The sequence below is a fragment of the Oncorhynchus clarkii genome, chromosome 6 (genome assembly GCF_045791955.1).
Source record: "Oncorhynchus clarkii lewisi isolate Uvic-CL-2024 chromosome 6, UVic_Ocla_1.0, whole genome shotgun sequence".
Taxonomy (NCBI): domain Eukaryota; kingdom Metazoa; phylum Chordata; class Actinopteri; order Salmoniformes; family Salmonidae; genus Oncorhynchus; species Oncorhynchus clarkii.
In genome coordinates, this window is record NC_092152.1 from 66685349 (window position 1) to 66712718 (window position 27370).

At 43.8% G+C, this 27370-nt stretch overlaps 1 protein-coding gene across 1 annotated transcript; it reads left to right on the forward strand.

Annotated features, from left to right (window-relative positions):
* On the forward strand, positions 1–24067 carry LOC139411475 (retinal dehydrogenase 2-like). The gene is made up of 13 exons (XM_071157899.1): positions 1–248; positions 11099–11203; positions 11731–11871; positions 14326–14455; positions 15873–15934; positions 16668–16796; positions 17065–17178; positions 20230–20332; positions 21593–21777; positions 22013–22177; positions 22413–22570; positions 22807–22881; positions 23081–24067. The coding sequence occupies exons 1-13, from the start codon at positions 126–128 to the stop codon at positions 23151–23153; spliced, it is 1563 nt and encodes a 520-aa protein (XP_071014000.1). The 5' UTR covers positions 1–125; the 3' UTR covers positions 23154–24067.
* Positions 24068–27370: the final 3303 nt, after the last annotated feature.

Below are 27370 nucleotides of genomic sequence, written 5' to 3' on the forward strand. Positions count from 1 at the left end.
ACCCAATAAAAATGGACTGCGGCTGACACCTGGTTATAAACACAGGAAGGATTCCAAAGTCCTAATCAGAAATCAGTAGAAAAAAACGAAGACGCATCTGCAACAGACACACGGAGGCAGGCGCAATGACATCCAGTAAAATCGAACTCCCTGGTGAAGTGAAGACCGACGCCGATGCCGCTGCGCTCATGGCATCTCTCCAGCTGATGCCCTCGCCGGTGCCCAACGCGGATATCAAGTACACCAAGGTCTGTGAAACAACTTGAACTTTTACTCCGAGTCACATATTATGTTCAATGTACCATATCTCTTCTCGTATGCAGAATATTTCCCCCCCAAAGGTATTTGTCTGTAGAGATAGTTAGCGCACAATTTTCGAAGTATGGAACTGCCCAATTTAGGCAATGTCTTTCCCCACAGTACAGGTGATTGAGTCAGGTTTAAAATGTTCATTCAAGTTCTGGATTTACCGTCGTAAAATTTGTTTCAGATCTTTGCTCACATTTATTGCTCAACTCATAGCATAGAATACAGCTCATCAACATGTGGCGTACAGTATGTGTGAAACTTTTCTAAAAGTTATCACATACGGCCACATCGAGTGTCATCTCCAAGGCATGTTTGAATGATTAACAGTGTTGCCAACATAATTATATTGCACAGGTGGTTTTTATTTTACTTGTATATTCACCATGACTCATATAGTCTGTACGTCAACTGCAGTGGCTACAATGAATAGTATTTATCACAGGTGACAGCAGTCATTTAGTAAAGGTCAGCATTTTTTCAGATAGAATGTTGCCGTTATGCAATTCTGTCCAGATAGAATAAACGTTCCTTAACCTACCGTTATGTGATTGCTAATAATCGCATGTTATTAACTATTTATTGATTAGAAACATGATTCCCATGTATCTTATATCACTTGCATAACATTTGAAAAATGACCGTGTTGCTGTGATGAGTGTAGATTCATTCACACCTATAGTTTGAAAAGACGGTTGAATTTAAAATATTCACTTTGGAAGATATTTTTGTTGTTGCAAAAATCCATGGTTTGGTCTGATATACATTTTATAGCCATATTATAATGTTTTATGTTAAGTGCTTTTTTCGTTTCAAAATATGTATTTAAACTAATTTTATTAAACCTCCTCATAAAATGAGGAGGGTTTTGGTTTCTTTGCCTGCAGTAATAAGCAATTTAGCTGGTTTCAGAAAGCCTTAGGCATGTTGTAAATTATATTAATTTCACTGTGATTCAGAATAAGTTATTAGATTCACGGAATTAATTGCAAAGTCTTGGTGCTCTAGTCCATTATTGTCCTTAGAAGTCCGCATGACTCTTCTGACCTCATGCAAAATTAGCAAGAACACTCAATGAAATGTGAAGAAGACCTATTTCAATCACAAGTCTAATATTTCCTACATATTTTATTTTTATGTGTACACTATAGCCTATAAATTCTATTTGAATGGTATTTCAATTTATTTTTGTGCGTTTACACTTGTGCTTCGTTATTATGGGCTCTGTGGGCGTTTAATTGGGCCTACACAGCAATAGCAGGAATCAGACTCCAAGGGCTTATTTTTGGTCATTATTGTTTACACATTTTATGCTTGCATTTTGAGGATTACATTAATGAGAATAATATAGGCCCTGTGATGTCAGTATAGGCTATTTCTAAACTCCCCTTTATTTCATGCTAGTATACACTTAATCAAATCACTAGCACCTGACTGTAGTCACCATCTGAACATGTATAATATGTGGATGTTTGTCTGTTTGCTATAGCATGGTCGCTTCTGCAGTTTGAAATCCTATGCTTTTATTGCCATGAGTGTGAGTAAAGGGCACTCCTTATTGAGGAGAGCTCCATAACAGCGCAATATGTAAGTACAGTGTTAGCCTCACACCTCGTTGTTGTAAGTTCAAAGGGCACTTCGCTGAGGCAACAAGCAACTTACAGTGGTCTACTCGCCATAAGAGGAGAGCTGGTTTAGCATGCCTGCCTTATGTGCACAGTCATGCTATCAGCTCTGCTTCCCTCTCTCCCTCTCTCTACCTCCCTAATGCTTAGTATTATTTAAAAGAATGCACGCAAAGGGTGGAATGTATAGGAGAACCTTTAGGGAGCGCAGGCCTTGGTGAATTAACCCCCAGGAATTTGAATCCTCCAGTCCCTGTTGGTTTGGTGGACATGGGGGGCAGGAGATCACTGATTTATGGCCACCCCTGACGCAGGCGCTCCTCTCCTCACACCCTGTTCATGTTCTATCCACCCCACCGCCTGCCTGCCAGGGGGAGAATGAACACTGTGAGCAGAGTCTATAGCTAGGAGAGAGCTGGCCTTCTGGACTATGGGCGCATGCTCTCTGTGTAGCCCTACGCATTCTTCCACTCCTTGTAGGCTAGTTGTGTGATGTGCCTCTGCCTTTTGCAGCCAGATGTCCAGTAGAGAGCTGAGAATGAACATGCTTGTAACGAAGCTCCTTACACTCAGGGTTAGAATTGTTTCCTTGGTCTCACATGAGTTTGAGTATGTTGATGTTTTTTCTACTTACTGTAAAACATGATCATTGATAAGTGAATATGAATACACTTTGAGATAGTCACCATGACTGGGCATGCATTTTTTTTAGTCAACAGTTTTGTTTTACACACGAAGGTTACCAATAGTGTGTCCCTGAAGATATGCCCATAGTATGTTTAGCACCAACAGTGACTGTAGAGAGGTGTGAGATAGAGAGGTGTGATCTCCATAGACGTTTTGCCCCTTGTCCCTTTCACTGAGCCATGAACTGTTTGCCGTCAAAGAGACATTTGTGTGAACGTGTCAGTTAAGCTATCTCCCTCCCTGCGTGGGATTGTGCAGATCAGTGAGACTTTTCAAGGTCTGCTCAGGTCTCCCTTTGCTTTGTTATAAAAAACAAATCTCCCCTTTTCACACCCCCGCTCTCCTGTAGCTACAGCCGTAAAAAGAGGGTGCTCTGCTCGGGTCTCGGTTCCTCCATCCACCCTACCCCCACTTCACCATAGCTTGTGGCCTGAAACCAGCTGGGTAGTAAGACACTAAGCTAGTATAAAAACATAGCATTTGAATGGTCACAGGAGAGTCGGCTTTAGAGCTCTCCGTCTGTGAGGTTGTCCACAGGGCTGATAGCACCACGAAGGAAGCCATAAATTAGCCTACCCTGATGGGCATTTATTGATGATTTTAGCTTTTTGCAGAGCGGGGAGAGAGAGGAGAAGGATCAACTGTGTGGTGTATAGTTAATGAATGGAGACAGAGCCAGTGTTCTCAGGGTTTTAGTGAGTGATTTCTCTGGCCCGGGTGGCTTCTCACACCGCTCAATGATTAGGAGTCGTTAAACCAGACACCTAGAAGAATAAATCTTTAGAGATGGAGGGAAGGAGCATTTCTGGCACATTCTCCTTCAAGTTGTTGAGAGAGACACCTGGAAATGCAAAGTTGAGTTCACAAAATGTGTTTGAATTGATACTTATTGTGTATGACACTTAATAATGTTTGAACGGCCAAGGTTATAGACATTTTTTCTCTTATTGTTTACTACAAAACTGTTATGCAAGGATTCCTCATTGTCAGCAGGACATAAGTAACTGAAGTTAATGGTAACTGGAGTCATTGTAGCACGGTTGTAGTTTAGTGTACTAATACAGATGTAGGATCTTGATTTGAGAAAATAATCCTGCAGCAACAGGAGATGTGAATTATTATGTGGTTTATAATTCCTGGACATTTTTGTAGGGGTTGATACATTTTTCGTAAGGGAAAATCAAGTCGAACATTTCAAAGTGGATATTACAAACTTCAGAAGCCTTTCAAAACCTCAAATACACCACAAGTTTTACATTTCCTGCATTGCAGTTCTCCTGCACAGGGTGCTCAAATTAAAATCCTACACCTGTAAACATACATAGACTGTGGGGAATGAGGACTGTAAAATCAGTGAATCCTGGTACAGGAATTTGGACCGTAATCCAAATAGGGTTTAATTTTCAACTGTGTCAAATGCATTGAAAACAGGAATAGCTATTCATTTGCAACCTTCACAATGTTCAAACATACCAGACTTTAACTAGACGCAGTTGCCTTGCTCATTACATAGCTTCCCAATATAAATAATGGCTATTATTTTCCAGATTGGCTTAAATTAACTCATTGTGCAATTGCTGACACCTTTGGCCCTAATAGGAACCTATAACCTGTCTATTGAAGCGAGGAAGAGTTTTGTAAACTAATCTGTGAGGAGAGGTCCAGTCAGTCAGTCAGTGTGGATGAATGGAAGAGGCCCCATCAATCCGTCACTGATTGAGATAGTACAGATGAAGGCTGGGGCTCCCCAATGCTAGGTGCTGTCCACTGGGCTGTAAATTATGGGCCTGTCTCACAGTGTGGGTCAGTGCCCTGCCTTGCCAAAGCCTGACCTGCACTTCTGGAGTTTTTCACTTCAAAACCACCATCTTACTGCGATGAACATCAAACAAACCCCAAGGTAGAGGATACTTGGAGCCTGAATGATTTATCACAACTAGCACAGCGAGTGTTCTCTTTTTCTTCTTCTCTCTCTCTCTCCGATTCCCTCTCTTTCTCGTTTCACACTCTCCCCCCTTCTTTCTCTAAGACGCACACTCACAAAAGTAGTTATACACATCCCTGGTTGTGACAGGGTGAGCTTGCGGTACCATGAATATGTACGTCGGTGTGAAATGGCTGTTTGTGCAGTGCGTGTAAATTATCATCTGAGCAGAGGCGTCAACATCGCGTCGCCTGTCTCTTAATCACTCTTTAAGGAAGTCTGGTGACAGGGAGGTTATCCCATTAACTTCTATACCTTAAGTCTTCAGGCCGGTTGACATGGAACATGTAAATCCTTATGGTGTCATTGTGAAAAACTGCTGGCTCCATAAATCCTCTGATATCCATAAAAAAAACTCTCCCCTCTAGAGAGTCTTAGATACACAGAGAGCAGAAGTCTGCCAGACATGAAGTCATAGTCACCAGGCCCCAGTCACCCCTTATCACTAGTGGATCACTGTAGTTATATTCTACCCAGATTACATTTATTTGTGTTATTTCTCCCACTGACAGAATGTAGTGGAAGCATAGAATATTATATTCTTACATCAATGTAATAATTTGATCATTTGAACCCTTAGAAAAGTATGGTTAAGTCTTTCAGTCTTAAAGGCTTATGCTCTTTATGAAAATCTGGGATTTGATATCCACAATATTATTTTATGAAATTAGGCTATTTCTTTAACGCAGATATTTATTTAATTAGGATAAATGTTATGTTTGAAATCTACACAGATGATACAGCTGATTGAAAGACAAACTCAGTGTACCTCAGTGAAAGTGTCAATCTCAGACTCTGTAGACATTGGCACCACATGGCTGCTTAGAAGAGGCTGTGCCGCCCAACTCCAACTCCCGCATGTTCCATCCATTTGAACAAATGACAATTCATATTCAAACACAGTTTCCTATTGAATTTCTGTTTCTCTCGTTAAGGAGTGAGGGGGAAAAGATTAAACTTTCTCACCACACACACAGTCAAGACAAAGATGTTTGCCAGTCGGTGACAGCGGGGTCATCCCCTCCACACCCAGTAGAGCAGGGTGGCATTGTCTCCGGGTGTGTGAATGGAAAACATTAAAGTTCTTTGGTGTCAGGAAGACTGGGGAAAAAACACCAACTGGGCTCCAGTTTCACATGCCCTCCCCTCGCTTGAAACAGTAGTAATTATAAATGTATTGAAACAGATCCAGAAAACAGAACGAAATAGAGGTCCTGTGATAGGAAAGGATATGAAACTTCCTGTGCAGACGAAAGCTGCAGGTGCCCTGATCAGGATCCGTCTGGCTGTGGAATCTTGGCCTGCTGTGTATAAACATATATGTATGTTTTTAACTCTCTCCTGCCTCCCGAAAATGGACGAGAAATGAGTCCCATTAAATATTCCTTAAGCGTGTGAGCCATGAGAAGACGCTAGAGGCCAAACAGATGTTTTGCTGGCTGCAGTGAGTACTTTGGCATCCCCTGCCTGCCCTCACTCCCTAGTGCAGTTGTGGAGCAGCCTCCAGAGAGAGCACAGTGGCAGATGAGAAATGGATCAGCAGGACTGTGCTTTGACTTCACTGAACTGACGGAACATTACTCTTTAGTTTCTCAATGTCTGCTGATTGCACATGTATTCCCAGGGGACTCCGCTATATATCTACCTTTTGCTTGGTCGAGATGATAACCACCTAGTCCCATTGCATTGAGAGCATGTTGTAGATAAGGAGAGCATATTTTCATGTTGAAATGTTGTGCCCTTTACAGTGAATAACAGAGCCACGCTGATGTGATCAGAAACGTGTAGTCTGTAGCCCTTATGTTCGTCGTTGGCTTCATGCGCGCATGTCTCATCATTTCATCAGCCAAACAGACAAGTACTGTCAGCACTGTGAGATTGACAGTTTTAACAGAAAAATATGGGGGTTGCTAAATGTTTGCAGCTGTCCTGTGGCCCATGCATAAAGTGTTGACCTATCTGCAGACTGTCCAGTTCCCATCCACGCCAGGCAGTTCTCTCTCTCTCTGTGTTGTAGGAGGATCAGATGTCACGGCTGCACCGGGAGCATAAACTCTGCCAACTTTCTGTAATACCAAAATGGCCTGCGTGTTTACCAAATAATAAGAAACCACACAGCTTGAAGCAGTTCCTTGTAAACACAAATCGATTGATTTCATTCAGTGTAAAGGTTCTATGCATTTTTAGCAATTGTCTTCATGTTGGTGTACTGTGAGAGGTCTGGATCCCACCACTTGTTTTCTTTCCTAGTTGCACAATACACACAACATATAGCTTTCTCATATCAGTTATCATCTTAAAACAGGCTTTGGGATTGACATACAGTACCAGTCAAAGGTTTGGACACACCTACTCATTCTAGGGTTTTTCTTTATTTTCACTATTTTCTACATTGTAGAATAATAGTAAATACATCAAAACTATGAAATAACATATATGGAATCATGTAGTAACCAAAAAAGTGTTAAACAAATCAAAATATATTTTAGATTCTCTAAAGTAGGCACCCTTTGCATTGATGACAGCTTTGCACACTCTTGGTATTCTCTCAGCCAGCTTCACCTGGAATGCTTTTCCAATAGTCTTAAAGGAGTTCCCACATATGCTGAGCACTTGTTGGCTGCTTTTCCTTCACTGTGCGGTCCAACTCATCCCAAACCATCTCAATTGGGTTGAGGTCGGGTGATTGTGGATGCCAGGTCATCTGATGCAGCACTCCATCACTCTCCTTCTTGATCAAATAACCCTTACATAGCCTGGAGGTGTGTTGGGTCATTGTCCTATTGAAAAACACATGATAGTCCCACTGAGCGCAAACCAGATGGGGTGGAGTATCGCTGCAGAATGCTGTGGTAGCCATACTGGCTAAGTGTGCCTTGACAGTGTCACGAGTAAAACACCCCCACACCATCACACCTCCTCCTCCATGCTTCACGGTGGGAACCACACATGCGGAGATCATCCGTTCACCTACTCTGCGTCTCACAAAGACACTGAGGTTAGAACCAAAAATCCAAAATTTGGATTCATCAGACCAAAGGACAGATTTCCACTGGTCTAATGTCCATTGCTCATGTTTCTTGGCCCAAGCAAGTGTCTTTTTCTTATTGGTGTCCTTTAGTAGTAGTTTCTTTGCAGCAAATTGACCATGAAGGCCTGATTCACAGTCTCCTGTGAATCAGTCTCCTGTTGAACTGTTGATGTTGAGATGTGTGTGTTACTTGAACTCTGTGAAGCATTTATTTGGGCTGCAATTTCTGAGGCTGGTAACTCTGCAGCAGAGGTAACTCTGGATCTTCCTTTCCTGTGGCAGTCCTCAAGAGATCAAGTTTCATCATAGCACTTTATGTTTTTTTGCGACTGCACTTGAAGAAACATTCAACGTTCTTGAAATGTTCCATATTGACTGACCTTCATGTCTTTAAGTAATGATGGACTGTCATTTCTCTTTACTTATCTGAGCTGTTCTTGCCGTAATATGGACTTGGTCTTTTACCAAATACGGCTATCTTCTGTATATTACCCCTACCCTGTCACAACACAACTGATTGGCCCAAAGAAATTCCAAAAATTAACTTTTAACAAGGCACACCTGTTAATTGAAATGCATTCCAGGTGACTACCTCATGAATCAGGTTGAGTAAATGCCAAGAGTGTGCAAAGCTGTCATCAAGGCAAAGGGTGGCTACTCTGAATAATCTAAAATCTAAAATATATTTTGATTTGTTTAACATTTCTTTGCTTACTACATGATTCGGTATGTGTTATTTCATATTTTTGATGCCTTCACTATTATTCTACAATGTAGAAAATCGTAAAACTTTTGACTAGTACTGTAGCAGTTATTTTTATTCAATTTTCTAGACTTGATTGGGGCTAAGACATGGTCAATTTATTTATAGTGGCTCATTATCAAATGCAGTGAGTACTTATATGGGAATAAGGATTTCTATACAAATGAAACCCGCCATGTGTGGTGAGAGCAAGGACACCACGGGGGGATGGGAAAAACAAAAAGAAAACACATCATTTCAAAATTTGCACTTTTGCTCTTGAGTTTCCATCTTTGTTTTTTTCCCTTAGTTTCTAAATGAACCTAAAAGCAATTTTAAGAAACGTTGAGAGTTGATTTAGTGTTCAGCCTTGTCGTCTTAATCAACTCTCTGAATGGGACGAGACAAAAGTCTAACAGCCCCCTGAGCCCCGAGAGGGCCGAGCCAAACGGTGGCTGATGGTTGTCCTTTTCTAGCCATGATTTAGATGGCGGCCTGGTCCACTGTTCCCCTGTTTTATCCCCTCTCCTTCGGCGGTGCCTTGTGAGAGGGGTTACGCCGTGCATAAAGCTACCCACGGACTGCATTCTTGCTCAGACTGTCAGGGCTTTCAGGGGGCTCCCCTGATTTAGGGCGTTCCACTACAGTGGCCCCTATAAATTTTAAAACTAATTCCGTGCTCTATAGGGCTTTCTGTTTTTGTAGCAGGCCCTCAGCTCCTCGTCGTCACTGACACTTTTATGAAGTGCTCTTAATGAGAGTCAGATTAAAGGTGGCCCCCGATGGAAGGCGCCTGAGAACACTTGGTTTGGATAGGCTGGGAGAGAACTCACTGACAAGGCTGGGCTGTGGCTGGGAGAGAACTCACTGACAAGGCTGGGCTGTGGCTGGGAGAGAACTCACTGACAAGGCTGGGCTGTGGCTGGGAGAGAACTCACTGACAAGGCTGGGCTGTGGCTGGGAGAGAACTCACTGAGAAGGTTGAGCTGTGGCCGGGAGAGAGTCCACTAATAAAGACTGGGTTGTGGATGGGAGAGAGCCCACTGGGGGCCTGTGTTGATTCTGCTGTCTGAAATGGCTGTGGGCCCACTTTGTGTGCTGTGCTGGGATGTGTTGGACGAGGATCCTCAGTGGGCCTGTTTCTATCTGTTGTGTGTGTGAGGAAGCGTTCAGGGCAGGCTAATGCAGATTCATTGAAGTGGTGTACAAGGCTGTATAGTATGGCCCACAGAGTGGTACAGGCAGATACCGAACACCTAAAACACTCAAACATGAGTTATTCATGTGCAAGGTTCTTCTTGTAAAGCAGCCAACTGCAGGAGAGAGTGAGTGGAAGGGAGTGAGAGTGATGTCTGTGTGCTGAGTCTTCAATGGTTTCCAAGCACGCTGGCATTTTATACCTGCCCTAAAGTAAACACTCCTCACAGTTTACAGCCAATTAAATTGTACTTAAGCCTCTAAGTTTACGTTGGTAACCATGTTGTAGAGCTAGAGAGGCCTGGGCCAGCGGGACACTTGAACCCTGCTTTCAGTTCTGCTCTCAGTGTATCTTTTCTCCCTCTCAAATAAAAGTATGGTAAGAGCAGATGTGTATACAGGAGGATTTAAGCCAGCAGATGTTTTCTTAACACCCCATCTATCAGACAGACTGACATCAATTAAAAACAGTGTCTGAGGAGGCGCTGTGATAGACCCAAACATGTCAATAAGCCAACGGGACTGAGACAGCTTCTATTTACCTTACTCTTACATAAGACATCCCGTCACATTTGTATGATCAAATCACACCAGTTTGTTAGTTTTTATTTTATTTTAAAGCTCACATGACTGTTATTAAACACATTCACTCAGGCCAATTCCTTGAGATATGTACCATTTCTGTTTTTTGTCTAAACATTTATTTTTCTTTGGGTCTTTATCGAGCTTGAAAAGAGTCCGTTTGGAATCCCAGGTGGTTGTTTAACGGACGGCTTGCTTTAACGCATCTCAGAAACCAAGTGTGGCCCGTGTTTTATGATCTCATAAACGAGCAGCGATGTTGTGAAACGTGTGTCTCTCTCTGTGTGTGTGTGTGAGAGATTGAGGGGGTGTCTAGTGTCTGATAGGGATTTATCTCTCCCCCACCTCTTTGTCTGGATGTTGGAGTACTCCCCAGAGAGCCATGCCGGGCAGGCAGGAATCTCTGTCCACATTTTCACAGATTCTTCCCTTTACCTCCTTCCCTCCCTCCCTGCCTGCCTGCCTCCCTCCCTCCCTTACACAAGAACTGAGACGCACTGGTAGGAGCCAGGCTCACTCTCACTAGACTGTTTTATCAAGAACTACAATTAGTTACTGAATAGATTATTGGTTTATTTGCGCCACGGTAACAAAACAATACATTTTTATTGAATAATATAACACACAATGCCAATGATTCACATCAACCTTCCAATTATGCTCCCTCTCAAACTGATCCCAATAATCTAATCATAAAACACATCATGTTTTTTTAACAGCACATTTCTAATTTGATCAGATAAATACTTCTGTCTTGATTGAGAATTTGTGTGTTGAGAAAACTGCACAAGTATAATGTTATACCAGGGCCCCCTTGTTTCTTTCGAGCAGGAATGGCTGAATAGTGTCTGGAGAGAAACAGAGCTGCTCCTAGAACCAGATTTTCCCTCTCACATTGGCCTCTCCATCCTGTGCACTGAACGCTGCATCTTTTCTCCCTTCAGATTTTCATCAACAATGAGTGGCAAGACTCTGTGAGCGGAAAGACCTTCCCAGTCTACAACCCTGCCAGCGGAGAGCAGATCTGTGAGGTCCAAGAAGCAGAGAAGGTATTGTAGAAGATAAAAACAAATCTGTAGTTTCTGCATTCCCCATATCTTATATTTTCAGAAATGAAAACACAGGTACTTTCCCTTGGAGTGTTTGAGGATTAGATGTTTGTTATACAGAGCTATGCTTGGGTTTTCCACACGTGTTTCCTACCACCTCTGCCCTGGCACCCCCTCCTTCATGCATTGTCCATGTGTGAGTTATGTGTCCAAAAAATAAGGAAAGCAAACGAGTTGGGAGTTTAGTCTAATGTGGTTTGGTTCTCTGGCTCGGCAGTTCCTCCTCTCCTTCCCTAAATCAGCACCTCTGTGTGGAATAACTGAAGCAGAACCAGCCTTAAACATGCTAATGGAAGATCCATTAAGTATCATACGGAATAGACAGACACATTTTATTTGTCTCAGTGGAGGTGGAGAAACACCTGTTAACTGGATTAGGTTCTATCATTAAACTGTGTACTGGATACGGTTTCTCTGTTCCTCTACCGCAGGCTGATTCATTTCATTAAACTGTTTCTCTTCTGCAGGCTGATGTGGACAAGGCGGTGCAGGCGGCCCGGCTGGCCTTCACCCTTGGTTCAGTGTGGCGGAGGATGGATGCGTCAGAAAGGGGTAGACTGCTGGCTAAACTGGCTGACCTGGTGGAGAGGGACAGTGCCTATCTAGCAGTGAGTTTACCACAGTGCTCAAAGTCCAGATCCCGGACTTCTTCGTTTTAGCAACATGCTCAAAGAAACATACACTATACAGTGCCTTAGGAACATTTTCAGATCCCTTGACTTTTTTCACATTTTGCTACGTTACAGCCTTATTCTAACATTTATTAAATAAATAACAAATCTTTAGCAATCTACACACAATACCCCATAATGACAAAGCAGAAACAGGTTGAGACATTTTTGCTAATTTAAAAAATAATCATAATTTATATTTATTTACATAAATATTCAGACCCTTTGCTATGAGACTCGAAATTGAACTCAGGTGAATCTTGTTTCCATTGATCATCCTTGAGATGTTTCTACAACTTGATTGGAGTCCATCTGTGGTAAATTCAATTGATTGGACATGATTTGGAAAAGCACACACCTGTCTATATAAGGTCCCATAGTTGACAGTGAATGTCAGAGCAAAAAGTTTGGAAGCACCAAGACTCTTCCAAGAGCTGGCCGCATGGCCAAACTGAGCAATTGGGGGAGAAGGGCCTTGGTCAGGGAGGTGACCAATAACCCGATGGTCATTCTGACCTAGCTCTAGAGTTCCTCTGTGGAGATTGGAGAACCTCTGAATGTCCATGAGTGGCCCAGCCTGAGCTCAGACTTGAATCCAATTGAACATCTCTGGAGAGACCTGAAAATAGCTGTGTAGCAACGCTCCCCATCCAAAGGTGCTTCAACAAAGTACTGAGTAAAGGGTCTGAATATTTATGTAAATTTGCAAACATTTCTAAAAACTTGTTTTGGGTTTACAGAATACGGCTGTAACCTAGCAAAATGTGGAAAAAGTCAAGGGGTCTTAATACTTTCCGAAGGAACTGTTGTATATACACAAGTATGTGGACACCCCTTCAAATTAGTGGATTCGGCTATTTCAGTCACACCTGTTGCTGACAGGTGTATAAAATTGGGCACACAGTCATGCAGTCTCAATAGACAGACATTGGCAGTAGAATGGCCTTACTGACGAGCTCAGTGACTTTCAACGTGGCACCGTCACAGGATGCCATCTTTCCAACAAGTCAGTTCGTCAACTTTCTTCCCTGCTGGAGCTACCGCAGTCGACTGTAGGTGCTGTTATTGTGAAGTGGAAACCTCTAAAAGCAACAACGGCTCAGCCACACAGTCGTAGGCCACACAAGCTCACAGAACGTGACCTCTGAGTGCTAAAGCGTGTATCGAGTAAAAATCGTGAGTCCTCGTTTGCAACACTCACTGCCGAGTTCCGAACTGCCTCTGGATGCAACGTCAACACAATAACTGTTCGTCGGGAACTTCATGAAGTGGTTTTCCATGGCCAAGTAGCCTCACACAAGCCTAAGATCACCATGCACAATGCCTAGTGTCTGCTGGAGTGGTGTAAAGCTCACCGCCATTAGACTCTGGAGCAGTGAAAACGCGTTCTCTGGAGTGATGAATCAAGATTCACCATCTGGCAGTCCAACAGACAAATCTGGGTTTGGCAGATGCCAAGAGAACGCTACCTGCCCGAATGCATAGTGCCAACTGTAACATTTGATGGACGAGGAATAATGGTCTGGGGCTGTTTTTCATGGTTCAGGCTATGCCCCTTAGTTACACCGAAGGGAAAAATTAACTACAGCATACAGTGAGATTCTACATGATTCTGTGTTTCCAACTTGGTGGCAACAGTTTGGGGAAGGCTCTTCCTGTTTCAGTATGACAATGCCCCCGTGCACAAAGCGAGGTCCATATTTGTCAAGATTAGTGCAGAAGAACTTGACTGACCCGCACAGAGTCCTGACCTCAACCCCATCGAACACCTTTGGGATGAATTGGAACGCCGACTGCGAGCCAGGCCGAATAGTCCAACACCCAACATCTAGTGGAAAGCCTTCCACGAAGAGTGGATGCTGTTATAGCAGCAAAGGGGGGAGCAACTCCATATTAATGGCCATGTAATGTACCACGGAAGATCAGAAGGATCTTCATAATACCAGACCCCCTTAAAATATAAATGTGTAAATTTTTTACTGTAAATAATAATACTAATAATAATAACTTGATTCTTTTAGGCACCTTTCTAGAAATCCTATGTCACTTTACATTAACATAGATGTTTTCAATTTAAAGCATGTGCTTCCAATAATTATTATTTAAAAACATTTTTTTTTAAACAAACGTATTGTGAAAGAGACATGTCAAAACAAGGGGACTGTTTTAAAAGATGCCGGAGAAAAGCACTACGTTTTTGCCCATGTGGTTATAATAGTGTTAAATCAACCTAATAACCCTAAGACTTAAAGGATGATTTATAACGTATAGGCACTGTAGCATGATGTTATTTTAGTATCACGTTTCCCCCCGGCGATAATGTTAAGACCCACTGTTTCTTGGAAAAAAGAAAAAGACAAAGATTGTGTTTTAATATATATTTCTCTCCAGACTATAGAGTCCATGGACAGTGGGAAGCCTTTCCTGCCCACCCTGTTTGTGGACCTCCAGGGAACCATAAAGACGCTCAGATACTATGCTGGATACGCAGACAAGATCCATGGAACGTCCATTCCAATGGGTAAGTCTATTCCAACTCAGGCTTCCTGACTGTACGTTATGTAGCCAAAAGCACATTGAATTCTTATTCTCTTCAATTTCAACGAACTAGAACCCAGGCAGAATGTTACAGATCAGAGGTATGTGGTGGATGCCAGTGCCAGGTGAAGACTAGTTAGCTAGCAGCAGATAAGCGGAGCACCAGGCTTCTCTCTGGGGGCCTGCGGGACAGGAGATGAGCTGTGCTGAGGGCACAGAGGTGACGTGAGGATAAACATGGCTGCTCCCTGGCCAGTTGTAAATCTGAGCCTTAATGGTCGCCCTCCTGTTGAGACTGCCACCAGTGGAGCCCAGTGACAGGACTAAAGAGCGAGGGCCGCTGGCTGTTCTGCCTAATTTAGCCGCTTGAAAACGTCGCAACGGGGAGTCTATAGGAGTTAGGACAGCCACTCCGCAGCTCTGTCATAGAGCAGCCATTAGGGGTAGGGGTTGGGTGGGCTGGGGTGGTGTTGGGGTAGTAGTTGGTTCTCAGGGACCCACCTGAGGACCAGATGTGGTCTGTTCATTGAGGGCCTGGCATTAGGGAGTCTATATAAGTCATCCACACTCTTTTAATAGGCATGTTAAGTCATTGTTTAGTAGCCAAGAAAACAGAGGACCTAAGAAAGCAGTATTAGTACTGTCAACCTCCTGAGACTAGCACTGTGGTCTGGTCGCTCTTCAAGCCCCTCCTGTGTTTCTTCACCAAACCCGGCCAGTCCTCAGCTAGTTCAGAATTTGGCTTGAGCACTATTCCAATGTGCAGCAGTGTTACAGAACAAACAAATAGACCTGTTTCTGTGGCCTGGATGATGTTGAGATGTCAGCGATGTTCTTATCTTGGCCACCAGGGAAGATGAAGCACTTGGCCAGTCCACCCTTGGGCCTTAGTTCCAGGTCCAAGCTCCTCCTCCTCCTCCTCCTCTATGGAGCAATGTTTCATCAGCTGAAGCCTTAGCCATCCTGTTCTCATGAACATCACATAACTCTATTGTAATAAACACTGTTCAGTTTTCTACCACTCAATAGCGATTGTTATTACTACTGTTGTAGGGAACGAATAAACATGGCACACCCTCAACATGTATCTCCCTTTACTCTGGTAATGTAAGAGGAATGAAACTATCCTTCCAACTTAACACCCACTGCTTTCTCCTGACTTTAAACAGAGTGACACGTATCATTTTGCTCAATGTAGCGTAACAAAAGAATGGTACTGTGTGATGTATTGCCTTTTTAGATCAAGATGAATTGTGTTGGTAAAAAGCACAACAAGAACACCTGATGTTTTGATGTGTCATCCGGTCACTGCTCTGCTAATGTCTCATACATGCTCATTTCCCAAAGCCAGTTAGAGCAGAGGATAGTAACGAGCATTGTTCTTGTGTGTTCCTCTACAGATGGAGACTATCTTACGTTCACTAGACACGAGCCCATGGGAGTGTGTGGACAGATCATCCCTGTGAGTGTGCCAGTTTGTTTTCTATTCAGATGTCTACTCTCAGAGGACAAATCTAACAGTCACTCTCCTTCACATCTGCAAAGCCTCCCACTCAATATGCAGTGAGAGGTGGATAGAAGGAAAGGTGTTGGGATGGTGGTGGTTGTGAGGTCTGGGACAGAGGCAGCCCTTTTGTTAAAACATATTGTGCAGGTTCCTGGAAGTCTCTGATGTGCTTATCAGTGAGTGTATATTTGGGTAAATCTGTTGGCAGGCTGAGAAAAAGACTGTGTCAGGTCAGTATAAGCTCAGAGAGAGAGAGGGGAGGAGGAAGGGGGAGAGAGAAAGAGGGGGGCACTATGAAAGAGACTAGGGATAGGAGAACAGAAGTAAGAACAGAACATTGATTGTGCAAGAGCTTGAGGAAGCGTGTGTGGGTCTGTGCTGAGGCCTACTGGGGTTCAGTGTAAAGTAGAAATAACACCCTCCTGTGCAGTACCATGACACGCTCTAAGTACTGCATATGTGTTGCAATTTCCTTGTTTTCTCAGTGATGTGGGAAGAGAATAGATAGGGCGAGAGAACATTTCCTGTCATGACTATGTTGGGCAAGTGAAAGTGAGAGTCTATGAGTGAGTAAGCGACGGAATGTGTGGGAGAGCAGGGAGAGCAGTGATGAGTTATTGAGTATGAGTGAGAGCCCTTTGTCAGGAGTCTGATGTTCTGTGTGTGTGGGGGGTGTTTGTGTCTACAGTGGAACTTCCCACTGATGATGACTGCGTGGAAGCTAGGTCCAGCGCTAGCCTGTGGGAACACGGTGGTCCTGAAGCCTGCTGAGCAGACCCCCCTCACCTGCCTGTACATCGGATCACTGGTCAAAGAGGTACAGTACAGCACAATCACCACAGTAACCCAATCCTTAGAGCCTCTTTATCCACATCCTCCATGTCTTCTCTCTGTGTTCGGCCTCTCCCATTCTCTGAGACAGTGTGTCTCTCTCGCCTCTTGTCTTTTTGATGTTCTGTCCATTCTCTCTGGTCTGCTGGTAGGGAGGTTGGGTTGGGTCCGGATTCCCCCACACTGCCTGTGGTTTTGCTTGGCTCTCCTGTCCTCTCCTCTTAAGCTTGTTTCCGCTCATATTGTTTTGACAGGCCGGGTTTCCACCGGGAGTCGTCAATATTTTGCCAGGATTCGGGCCAACGGCAGGAGCTGCGATAGCTTCGCACATGGGCATAGACAAAGTGGCTTTCACAGGATCAACTGAGGTAATTTCCCTGAACAAAACGATTGACGGATAATCCACTGTCCCTATTGCTTTCTTTAGTGACACAGTGGCCAACATGTGCAGAGCAGCAGAGATGGAGGGCTGGGTAATTAGGGGACATTGGGTTCCTGTATTGACATTGGGTTCCTGTATTGAAGTCTAAATGACAAACAAATGGGGGCTTACATAAGCTGTGTGCCCTGTCATTACTTCTCACCACAGGGGGATCAGAGGTGAGCAGTCTGCTGCTGGACTTTACACACACACACACACACACACACACACACACACACACACACACACACACACACACACACACTAATGTACACATACACATCTACACTGTACACACACACACACACACACACACACACACACCATAGACATACTGTACATATACTGACATACATAGCCAGTCACAGACAAACTGGCTCATAAGTGTCCCAGCCAGTGTAGTGACAACCTGCTACTGTACCTTACAGACATTGAATTGTCTATCAGGTCCCTAGGAAAAACAGCTGCCTTCATAGTGGAAAAATGTTGATGGAAAACTAGGAATGATCAAGGGCACACCGTGTTAGGCAGTGAGCATTAGGAGATGTTGTGGTTGGATTGCATTCCTCCGTCTTGTGTGATCAGTCAGAATGACAACCAATTCCATTCATGTAGATCATTTTATAAACATCTGTTATTGCTAACCACAATTACACCCCCTCAGGCAGTAAGAGCACGTACAGTAATCTTAACATAATTATGAAGCGCAATAAATCAATGTATTTTATATGTTTTGAAATGACCTGTGTACATTTCACGTGTATCTGTCGTAAATGAAACAGGGTTTTGTAGTGTTTAGAGAAGCCCTAGAGTTTATAGTGTCTTTGCTTTGACTCTGGAGATCTGTTTGGAGAGAAAGGGAGGAGAGTGACTGTTTGTGTGTGGTATTCAGCACCCACCAACACTGCTACGCATGTGCAGACATAATAGATTGCTCTTGGTGATAAGGGGACAAACAGAAACACTGTAACCAAAGCAAACTCACATACTATGGAGAAAAATATTTATTTAAATTGTGTGGTTGAATCAAATTCAGGCCTTTATGGAGAATATACAGGATTTGTTCATTTGCATTTATTTTTTTTACATCAATGTTGCAACATCTCTGTCAAGCACTGTAAGGATGACAAAGACTCAGATGTCCAAATCATCTGAACGGTTATTAATAAGAATCTGAATGCAGTAATACAGTTAATGAGAGTGAATAGGGTTTCAATTGATCCTCAGAGTCCATTCATGCAGCCCGAACTTAAGTCATTTAATCATTTGATCAATGCTCCTTTACCTAACCAATGAACATCCACAGGGCTTTCTCCACCATTCACTGTACATGCTACCAGGCAGCACACACATACGAGCCTTCCTCTTTTTTATTTTTTTTTTACCATCGGCGGTTACAGAACATTTCCCAAAAAAGTGGCCAGTTGTCTTTAACTGCTTTCTCTGTTGTTTCCTGTGATCTGGAGTCAATTACAGAGTGGATGAAGCGCTGCTGTGAGAGAATGTAGATGCCCAGACTGTGAGTCACCTTGGGTTTCAGTCACACCGGGCGAGAGGGGACAGTGGACACAGCATCCTCTGAGAGGCTGGAGGGGGTAGAGGGGTGAATGGGTAGAGGCTTTTAGGGGGGGGGGGGGGGGTGTTTTCAGGTGGCCATTGCGTCAGGGGTGCCTCATCCTTGTACTCTCACACACACACCGGACTGTGACTCTCCACAGTAGCGGCCCAAGTGGGAGCCAGCCCAGCGTGTCTCCTTTACACTTCAGTGAATGCACGCTAACGTCATGTTAGTCAGCACCCCTTGAGCCCCGCCATGAAAGACAGCGACAGCCAGGACAGCTTTAGAGACCGTGCTGCCTGCCTGCTGCCTGCCTGCTGCCTGACTGCCAGAGGAAGGTTTGTCCTGCTGTCCCTATCACACAGCTGATCTACCACTCCAACCAGAACACTCAGCAGGCTGCCCTGCTCATTTCCTTACACAGAATAACACAGTCTGGCAATATTGGGAAAGGGAGACATTCCAGTGCTAAACATTGTTCGTGCGAAGAGATGAGGCATCATTCTTTTCCACTGGGGGGGGTCTCAGATGTGTTTTTTACTCCTCCCTTGACTCCCTCTATCTTCTCCCAGCGCTGGTCTTCTCTCTATCTCCTGGAAAATAAAATAATGTGTGTCAGTGACTCCTGGGTGGACAGGAAGTGTGCTTGTTAGTTTATGGTTATGAATGCTGCTCGCTCACTTTCTCAGGCTTGTCTCTATGTAATAAGGGTATATCTCATCTCATGGTGTTGAGAAATATTGTTGGGGTCAATACAATACATCAGTATAATAAGAGCAGCTGGGCAGACTCAGATACTCGCAAGGGATTCATTTTCACTGAGAGCTCACGCCATGCATTACTAGAGAACCACTGTTTTTACACGTCTCCACTGTGTGAGTCTGGAGGGAGACGGGAAAGGGCTGTGGAATTCAGCAGTATTTGGATAATGGTGAGAGCAGCACTTTTGATGAGGGAGAAATTGTGAACAGAGAATTTCGTAAGGAAAGCTTTTGCTGCTATTTCATAAACACTCCCAACTCCTCAGATCATCCTCAACATTCAGCGCTGCCAGCCAGGGCAGTGTAGGCCCACATCGCACCAAACAGGCACCACTTTACAACTTTTCACAGTTAGGTACTTCAATTTGCCACAAGCCCAGGCTGCTGCTGCCATCCACACAACCTGTGGTTGCTTCTTCCTGCGCTTGATTAAACAAGAGATGCTGTTCGCTGCTGAAACATCACTTTATTTTCGTGCTGAAGCCTCCCAGAACCTGTAATAGATATTTTGGCTGTGTGTTTGGCACACTCGTGTTTCAGCGGGCCCAGTGGTGCGTCCCTTGTTTTGGGCCTACCAACCTGCTAAGCTATTTAATGGCTGCATCCATTTAGTGATCCGGCCACAGGTCTGCTTGTGTGTGCGTGAGTAAACTAAACCCAAGCCCTGTTTCCTCCCCAGGTCGGCAAGCTGATCCAAGAAGCAGCTGGGAAGAGTAATTTGAAGAGAGTAACGCTGGAGCTAGGAGGAAAGAATCCCAACATTATTTTTGCAGACGCTGATTGTAAGTTTGATGACACTGTTTTATTAGTTCCTCCCGTTTCCCCATAGGTGGTCGTCCAGATGGACGCAGGGGTTCCCTATGTGGCATCGCCTGATTTGAAAATGGGGTTGCGAGAGAAACGATGATATAAAATATGCGCTAGATTGGGGTTGTAATAAACAGAGTCGTTTCAGTTTTTTTCCCGGCAAATTTGGCTGTATCTTTTGAACCTTTTAAGCTGCCAAAAGATATTATGAGCCTGTCACTGTTTCCCTCCACAATGCCCACAAGTCGTCCAGGACTCATTAGAACAGAGTGGACAAGACCAAGCAATAAATCAGACTGGGGGGAAAAAAACATCATCAATGATGAAGTTCTTCTCTACACAGAAGATCATACAAAATTAATGCCTGATGATCTTCTGAACTTTTCAATATCTTTCTAATGCATTTCAGTAACTTTAAACCATACTTCCTTCAGATTGAAATACTGTCAAAAGCACTTTCAGGCTGATTTGTAATAGACTGTCACAGACCCGATTTAAAAAATTAACATTGGCCATTGATTACATGATTTTTTTTTTTACATGGTGGGGTCGCGAAAATATTTTGATATCAAAATGGGGTTGCAGGACAAAAAAGTTTGGGAACCCCTGCCTTAAAGACATTGTCTTGATAGAGGGTTGAGTGGGAATATTTACACTGTTTTGTCCAATAATTTAGTCTAACATGCAAAATGAGACAGCGGATGTGTCCACATGGAGTGAGAGCGCTGGCATCTTCAAAAGCTTCCGCTGGGCTTCACAGGGCTGTGAAAACCAATGGATGGATGGCTCTCATGTTAGCTCTAAGTGTCTCACAGAACTGGGGATGCCAGGGCTTTCAAATGCTTTCAGCAGCCGCGAGAGGGGCTCCCCAAGGCCCGTAAATCAGGGGAATGGAACCTGCCGCGGCCGCCTGCATCAGCCCGAGACCCATAAATCACTGGGCTCCGTTAACCCCTTGCGTGCCACGGCAGGGGCCTGTCTCTCAGGTGTCAGATAGCAAATGCACAGCACAGAGGACTGGACAGTGGTAGAAAACATTCTGACCATGATTGGAAAATATATTTTGTGCATTTGTAGTGTATGTGCCTTAATGATATTAACTTTTAATTCATGTAATTTATAAGAACCATATGGAATTTCATCAACATTTTTCAGTATGTTATAATATTCTACCACATACCGCTAAAATGAACTGTATACTGAGCCCCCCTTTTCCTCTTCTTCCTCTTCCTCAGTGGATCTGGCTGTGGAGCAGGCCCACCAGGGAGTGTTCTTCAATGCAGGCCAGTGCTGCACTGCAGGCTCTCGTATCTTCGTGGAAGAGCCCATCTATGAGGAGTTTGTGCGCAGGAGTGTGGAGAGGGCCAAGAGGAGGACAGTAGGAAGCCCCTTCGATCCCACCACGGAGCAGGGTCCACAGGTGAGGATAGAGGGCCATAGACCCTGCAAGGGAGGGCTATCGACTCAATATGTGCATGACCAAATATAATGTATTTTATTTACTGTATGTTAAATATACTCCTTTGGCTTTCCTTCTTGCTTGCTCCTTTTTCTTTCTCGTCTCGTCTCGTCTCGTCTCGTCTCGTCTCGTCTCGTCTCCTCTCCTCTCCTCTCCTCTCCTCTCCTCTCCTCTCCCCGTCTCTCTCTTAATCCAGATCAGCCAGGAGCAGCAGAGCCGCGTGCTGGAGTTTATTCAAAGTGGCATCAGTGAGGGAGCCAGGCTGGAATGTGGAGGCAAAGCCCTGGGCCTGAAAGGATTCTTCATCGAGCCCACTGTCTTCTCCAATGTCAAAGATGACATGCGCATCGCAAAAGAGGAGGTACTGACTGGTACACTGAATGACTGATACAAATTATGACTACAACTCCTAGTATGACTGAAACACAGTATGACTTTCCATGCCCTATGATTTTACGGAAGGTGGTTTCCAAGTAAGTTAAAATGTCTATTAATGCCCTTGCCCCCCACATACTTAATGGTGTGACTAAGCAAGGATGTCATCATGGAATGTTTCAACATGTCATCTTACACATACTGCTGACTGTCCACTCCAGATCTTTGGACCAGTTCAGCAGATCATGAAGTTCAAGACTATTGATGAGGTGATTGAAAGGGCCAACAACACAGAGTACGGCCTGGTGGCAGCTGTGTTCACCAGCGATATCACCAAAGCCATGACCATCTCCACAGCCATGCAGGCTGGCACCGTCTGGTAAGACCCTCTCATCATCATATCGATCTATGTGTCCCTGGTTAACCCCATAGATCGTATAAAAGGTTGACTCATATTACTGTAGCTTTTTAAACGATAGCTCATACAGTATTCAACTACACTCCACTCAGCATGCTCTTCATTTAACTAGTCTTGACAGCATTACCATTCAACACGATTATTAAACAATGCAGAAGAATTAAAGCTGATGTTTGATGTATGTTTTGTGTATTTAGGATAAACTGTTTCAATGCCCTGAGCACGCAGTGTCCATTTGGAGGATATAAAATGTCTGGCAACGGGCGTGAATTGTAAGTATTATTTTCTGTTTCCTAGCCCACTGTCTGAAAGTGTGTGACTAAAGCCAAGCAAGTATTCATGTAAACTGTGTGTTTACAATAGAGAAAAGCTTGGTTGCAAAATATTCCTAAATTAAGCGTTGTACACAATAAGCTTGCTACAGTTCATTAGAAATCTGTTTCAACTGACATTGTGTGTGTATGTTTGCAGGGGGGATTGTGGCCTGAAGGAATACTCAGAGGTGAAGACCATCACCATAAAGATCTCAGCCAAGAACTCCTAAGGCGGCCGGCCACACTACATGTAGTGGAGGAGGACTTCCTCTGAGGCGCACCACTGACCCTCTGGGTGTCTGTCTGTGGTGGTAAAACACACGGATCATCCCAACTAGCCATGACCATGGGCAACTAACTCTATTGGCTGTGAAAACTCCCTGCCCACTCCTCTCCCTCACCTCCCATGGGCAGTCCTCACATCAACATCAGCTGTCTCCATCAGCCCGGTGTCCACCGGCGGTCTCAAGTTCACACCAAACCTATACTCCACCTACTGCCATCACCCACCTCCTCCACTAACCACACTAAAGCACTCGGAGAGACGATGGGAGAGGCTACTCTGTTCACGTCCCCCCCAAAACCCCCTAACCCCCAGGAGTTGGACACTCACAGACTTAAGCACCGCACCGCCATCCCTGCTTTGCCCCATGTCAGCTAATCATTGTAGCGTGTTGGGAGGCAGTGTGGTCGTGTTGTGGGGTATCATTGTCAAACCTCACACTGTATGTTATTATGTGTCATTGCTTTGATTTGCCAGGTAACATTCATGGAAGCATATCAGCTCATTCTAAGACCACTGAAGCGCTCAACCTCAGAAATGAATGGATGAGTCCATTGAAACTGTTAATTAGAATTTTTTATTGTTGATATCTAATTGTTCATGTTGTTATTTGAAATTTGACCACTTAACACTGTATGTCCACGTATGACCAATGTAAACGTGAAAACAAAAATGGTTAACCTCTTAAAAGCATTTTAGTCATACCTGCTAAGAAGAGGAGTAATGTATTTTAATCATAATGTAAGTTTCTTATTGATGTCCATTTATGTTCATGTTTATACAATTATGTACTATGAAATTATAAGATATAAAAATGGACCATAGCTTTTTTTAGTAAAAAACGTTTTTTTTCTCTCCAAATCCTGGCTCGGCTGTGTTTGTTTCAATGCCATGGGAAGTAATATGTTGTGCAGTCACTTGCGTCAAAGTTTCCACATTCATGCCTCAGCTATCTCAGCTCTGACATATTGCTCAGATATTTCATGAGGTCGCACAATTTACAGTTCCGTTCTGGCCAGAGATCTGAGGAGGGCAGACAGGGAGGGCCCCAAGTCTCGTTTCATATTTAACTATCAGCAAGACGAAGACGAGGCTGCTGTTGTAACTCATGGTGAAAAACAAGAGGAGTTTACTCTCTTAACGAGGCATCTGGTGCAAGCATTATGTTATGTCTGAGGAGGAAGACACTAAACTGTAACTGCAGTAACAGAGTTAACAGAGATGCTCTTCTGGTGATTATTACAATGTCTTGAATAATAGTGTTTATCTTAACATTCATACCATGAAAGACAATTGTATATTTCTACAGTACGTAGGCCTGAGGATAAAACACAAACAATAACAGGCCAATACATCTGGTAGGTCCCTCCATGCAGCTCCTGCACAAGAGCATTATAAACACTATGCTCTCTGGACACATATACATTTGCAAACAGTATTGCTATTTGATTTGCCAAAGACCGAATGAAAATAAGAGATCTAGGGCCAAGGGACCAATGAAAGGGATTAAGAATCAGAGTGTGTGCGAGAGGCCGCCTTGGAGGAGAGGAGTTGTGCAGATGTGAGCACCCTTCGCTGAAGCCTTCCCTTGGCAATTGTCTTTGAAATGTCAGGGTGGATTTTCCCACAATTCCCCTGCCTGTCGGTATTTGTAGTCATTCCAAAGGGAAGATGAAAAAGTGATCGTCTTATTGCGGCACTCTGTTAGCTCAACAGGGAACGTCAGAGCAGGCCAGGGACACACGGACATAACCTCCAGTTAAGGACATCTGCTTGGAAACAAACCACACTGACAGGGACGTTCAACCTGCTGTTCAGACAGCTCCTTATCTCTCAAGCACCGCGTTTTGGACTTCTGTCATCCCTCACATAGTGGAGAAGTTATTCCTTTTATCAACTTCAACAAAGTGCTCACATACCTTATCAATCAATTTCTGTCTCAGTGTTTGTCTCAGAGTCTGCTTCAGGACGGTCCTCTTCTATTTCTTTCCTCTTGAAAGGTTGTTTTTTGTTTTCAGCCCAGACCTCTACTGTGCCCTGGTATGCTTTAGCTTTAGTGAGATGGATTGCGGCACTGTGTGTGTAATGAACACTCACGAAGGAGGGAGGACTGTATGCGTAGAGCTAAGAGATTGCAGGAAAGGTCTGATCATTCTCACTAGAATGTTGTGCAACAGTTTCTATACAAGCGTTTCACTCCAGCAGAGTATGAGCCAAAGCTCAGTGAACAATCACTTCTCTAAAGCCTCATGTCTCCCTCTCCAAATTAAATGGGTACAAGTTCATGTGAATACACAGAATTTAATTGATATGAATGGGAAAGTTGTATGGTACAGGTAGCGCTAATTACATAAAACCTCTGCAGTAGGGCAACATCTTTTCCACAGGCATATTGAAGATAGACATATTCCACATGGAATTTTTTTTTGTGTGCACTGTAAAAACATACCAAAACATCAAAATAGAGGCCACAACGCCCCAAAAACCTACAATAGAAAGCATATACAGTTGAGGTCGGAAGTTTACATACACTTAGGTTGGAGTCATTAAAACTCTTTTTTCAACCAATCCACAATTTTTTTGTTTAACAAACTATAGTTTTGGCAAGTCGGTTAGGACATCTACTTTGTGCATGACACAAGTAATTTTTCCAACAATTGTTAACGGACAGATTATTTCACTTATAATTCATTGTGTCACAATTCCAATGGGTCAGAAGTTTACATATACTAAGTTAACTGTGCCTTTAAACAAGCCTTGAAAATTATGTCATGGCTTTAGAAGCTTCTGATAGGCTAATTGACATCATTTGAGTCAATTGGAGGTGTACCTGTGGATGTATTTCAAGGCCTACCTTCAAACGCAGTGCCTCTTTGCTTGACATCATGGGAAAATCAAAAGAAATCAGCCAAGACCACAGAAAAAAATTGTAGACCCTCCACAAGTCTGGTTCATCCTTTGGAGCAATTTCCAAACGCCTGAAGGTACCATGTTCATCTGTACAAACAATTGTTTGCAAGTATAAACACCATGGGACCACGTCATACCACTCAGGAAGGAGACGCGTTCTGTCTCCTAGAGATGAACGTACTTTGGTGCAAAAAGTGCAAATCAATCCCAGAACAACAGCAAAGGACCTTGTGAAGATACTGGAGGAAACAGGTACAGAAGTATCTATGTAAACAGTAAAACGAGTCCTGTATTGACATAACCCGAAAGGCCGCTCAGCAAGGAAGAAGCCACTGCTCCAAAACCCCCATAAATAAAGCCAGACTACGGTTTGCAACTGCACATGGGGACAAAGATCAAACTTTTTGGGAGAAATGTCCTCTGGTCTGATGAAACAAAAATAGAACTGTTTGGTCATAATGACCATCGTTATGTTTGGAGGAAAAAGGGGAGGCTTGCAAGCTGAAGAACACCATCCCAACCTTGAAGCACGGGGAGGGCAGCATCATGTTGTGGGAGTGGTTTGCTGCAGGAGGGACTGGTGCACTTCACAAAATAGATGGCATCATGAGGATGGAAAAATATGTGGAAATATTGAAGCAACATCTCAAGACATCAGTTAGGAAGTTAAAGCTTGGTCGCAAATGCATCTTCCAAATGGACAATGCCACCAAGCATACTTCCAAAGTTGTGGCAAAATGGCTTAAGGACAACAAAGTCAAGGTATTGGAGTGGCCACCACAAGTCCTGACCTCAATTTTATAGAACATTTGTGGGCAGAACTGAAAAAGTGTGTGCGAGCAAGGAGGCCTACAAACCTGATTCAGTTACACCAGCTTTGTCAGGAGGAATGGGCCAAAATTCACCCAATGTCACGACTTCGGCCGAAGTTGGTCCCTCTCCTTGTTCGGGCGGCGTTCGGCAGTCGACGTCACTGACCTTCTAGCCATCGCCGATCCACTTTTAATTTTCCATTGGTTTTGTCTTGTCTTCCATCACACCTGGTTCCAATTCCATCAATTACATGTTGAGAATTTAACCCTCTGTTCCCCCCAATGTCCTTGTCCGTAATTGTTTCTTGTAGTGCTTGTGCACATTATGCTGGTGATTACAGGCCAGGCTCCCAGAACATGAAGGAAGACACATTGTCCTGGCTGTATGACACAGAGGAGCGGCCCATGGATCCCACTCCCAAACTCCCCACCTCCTGCCTGG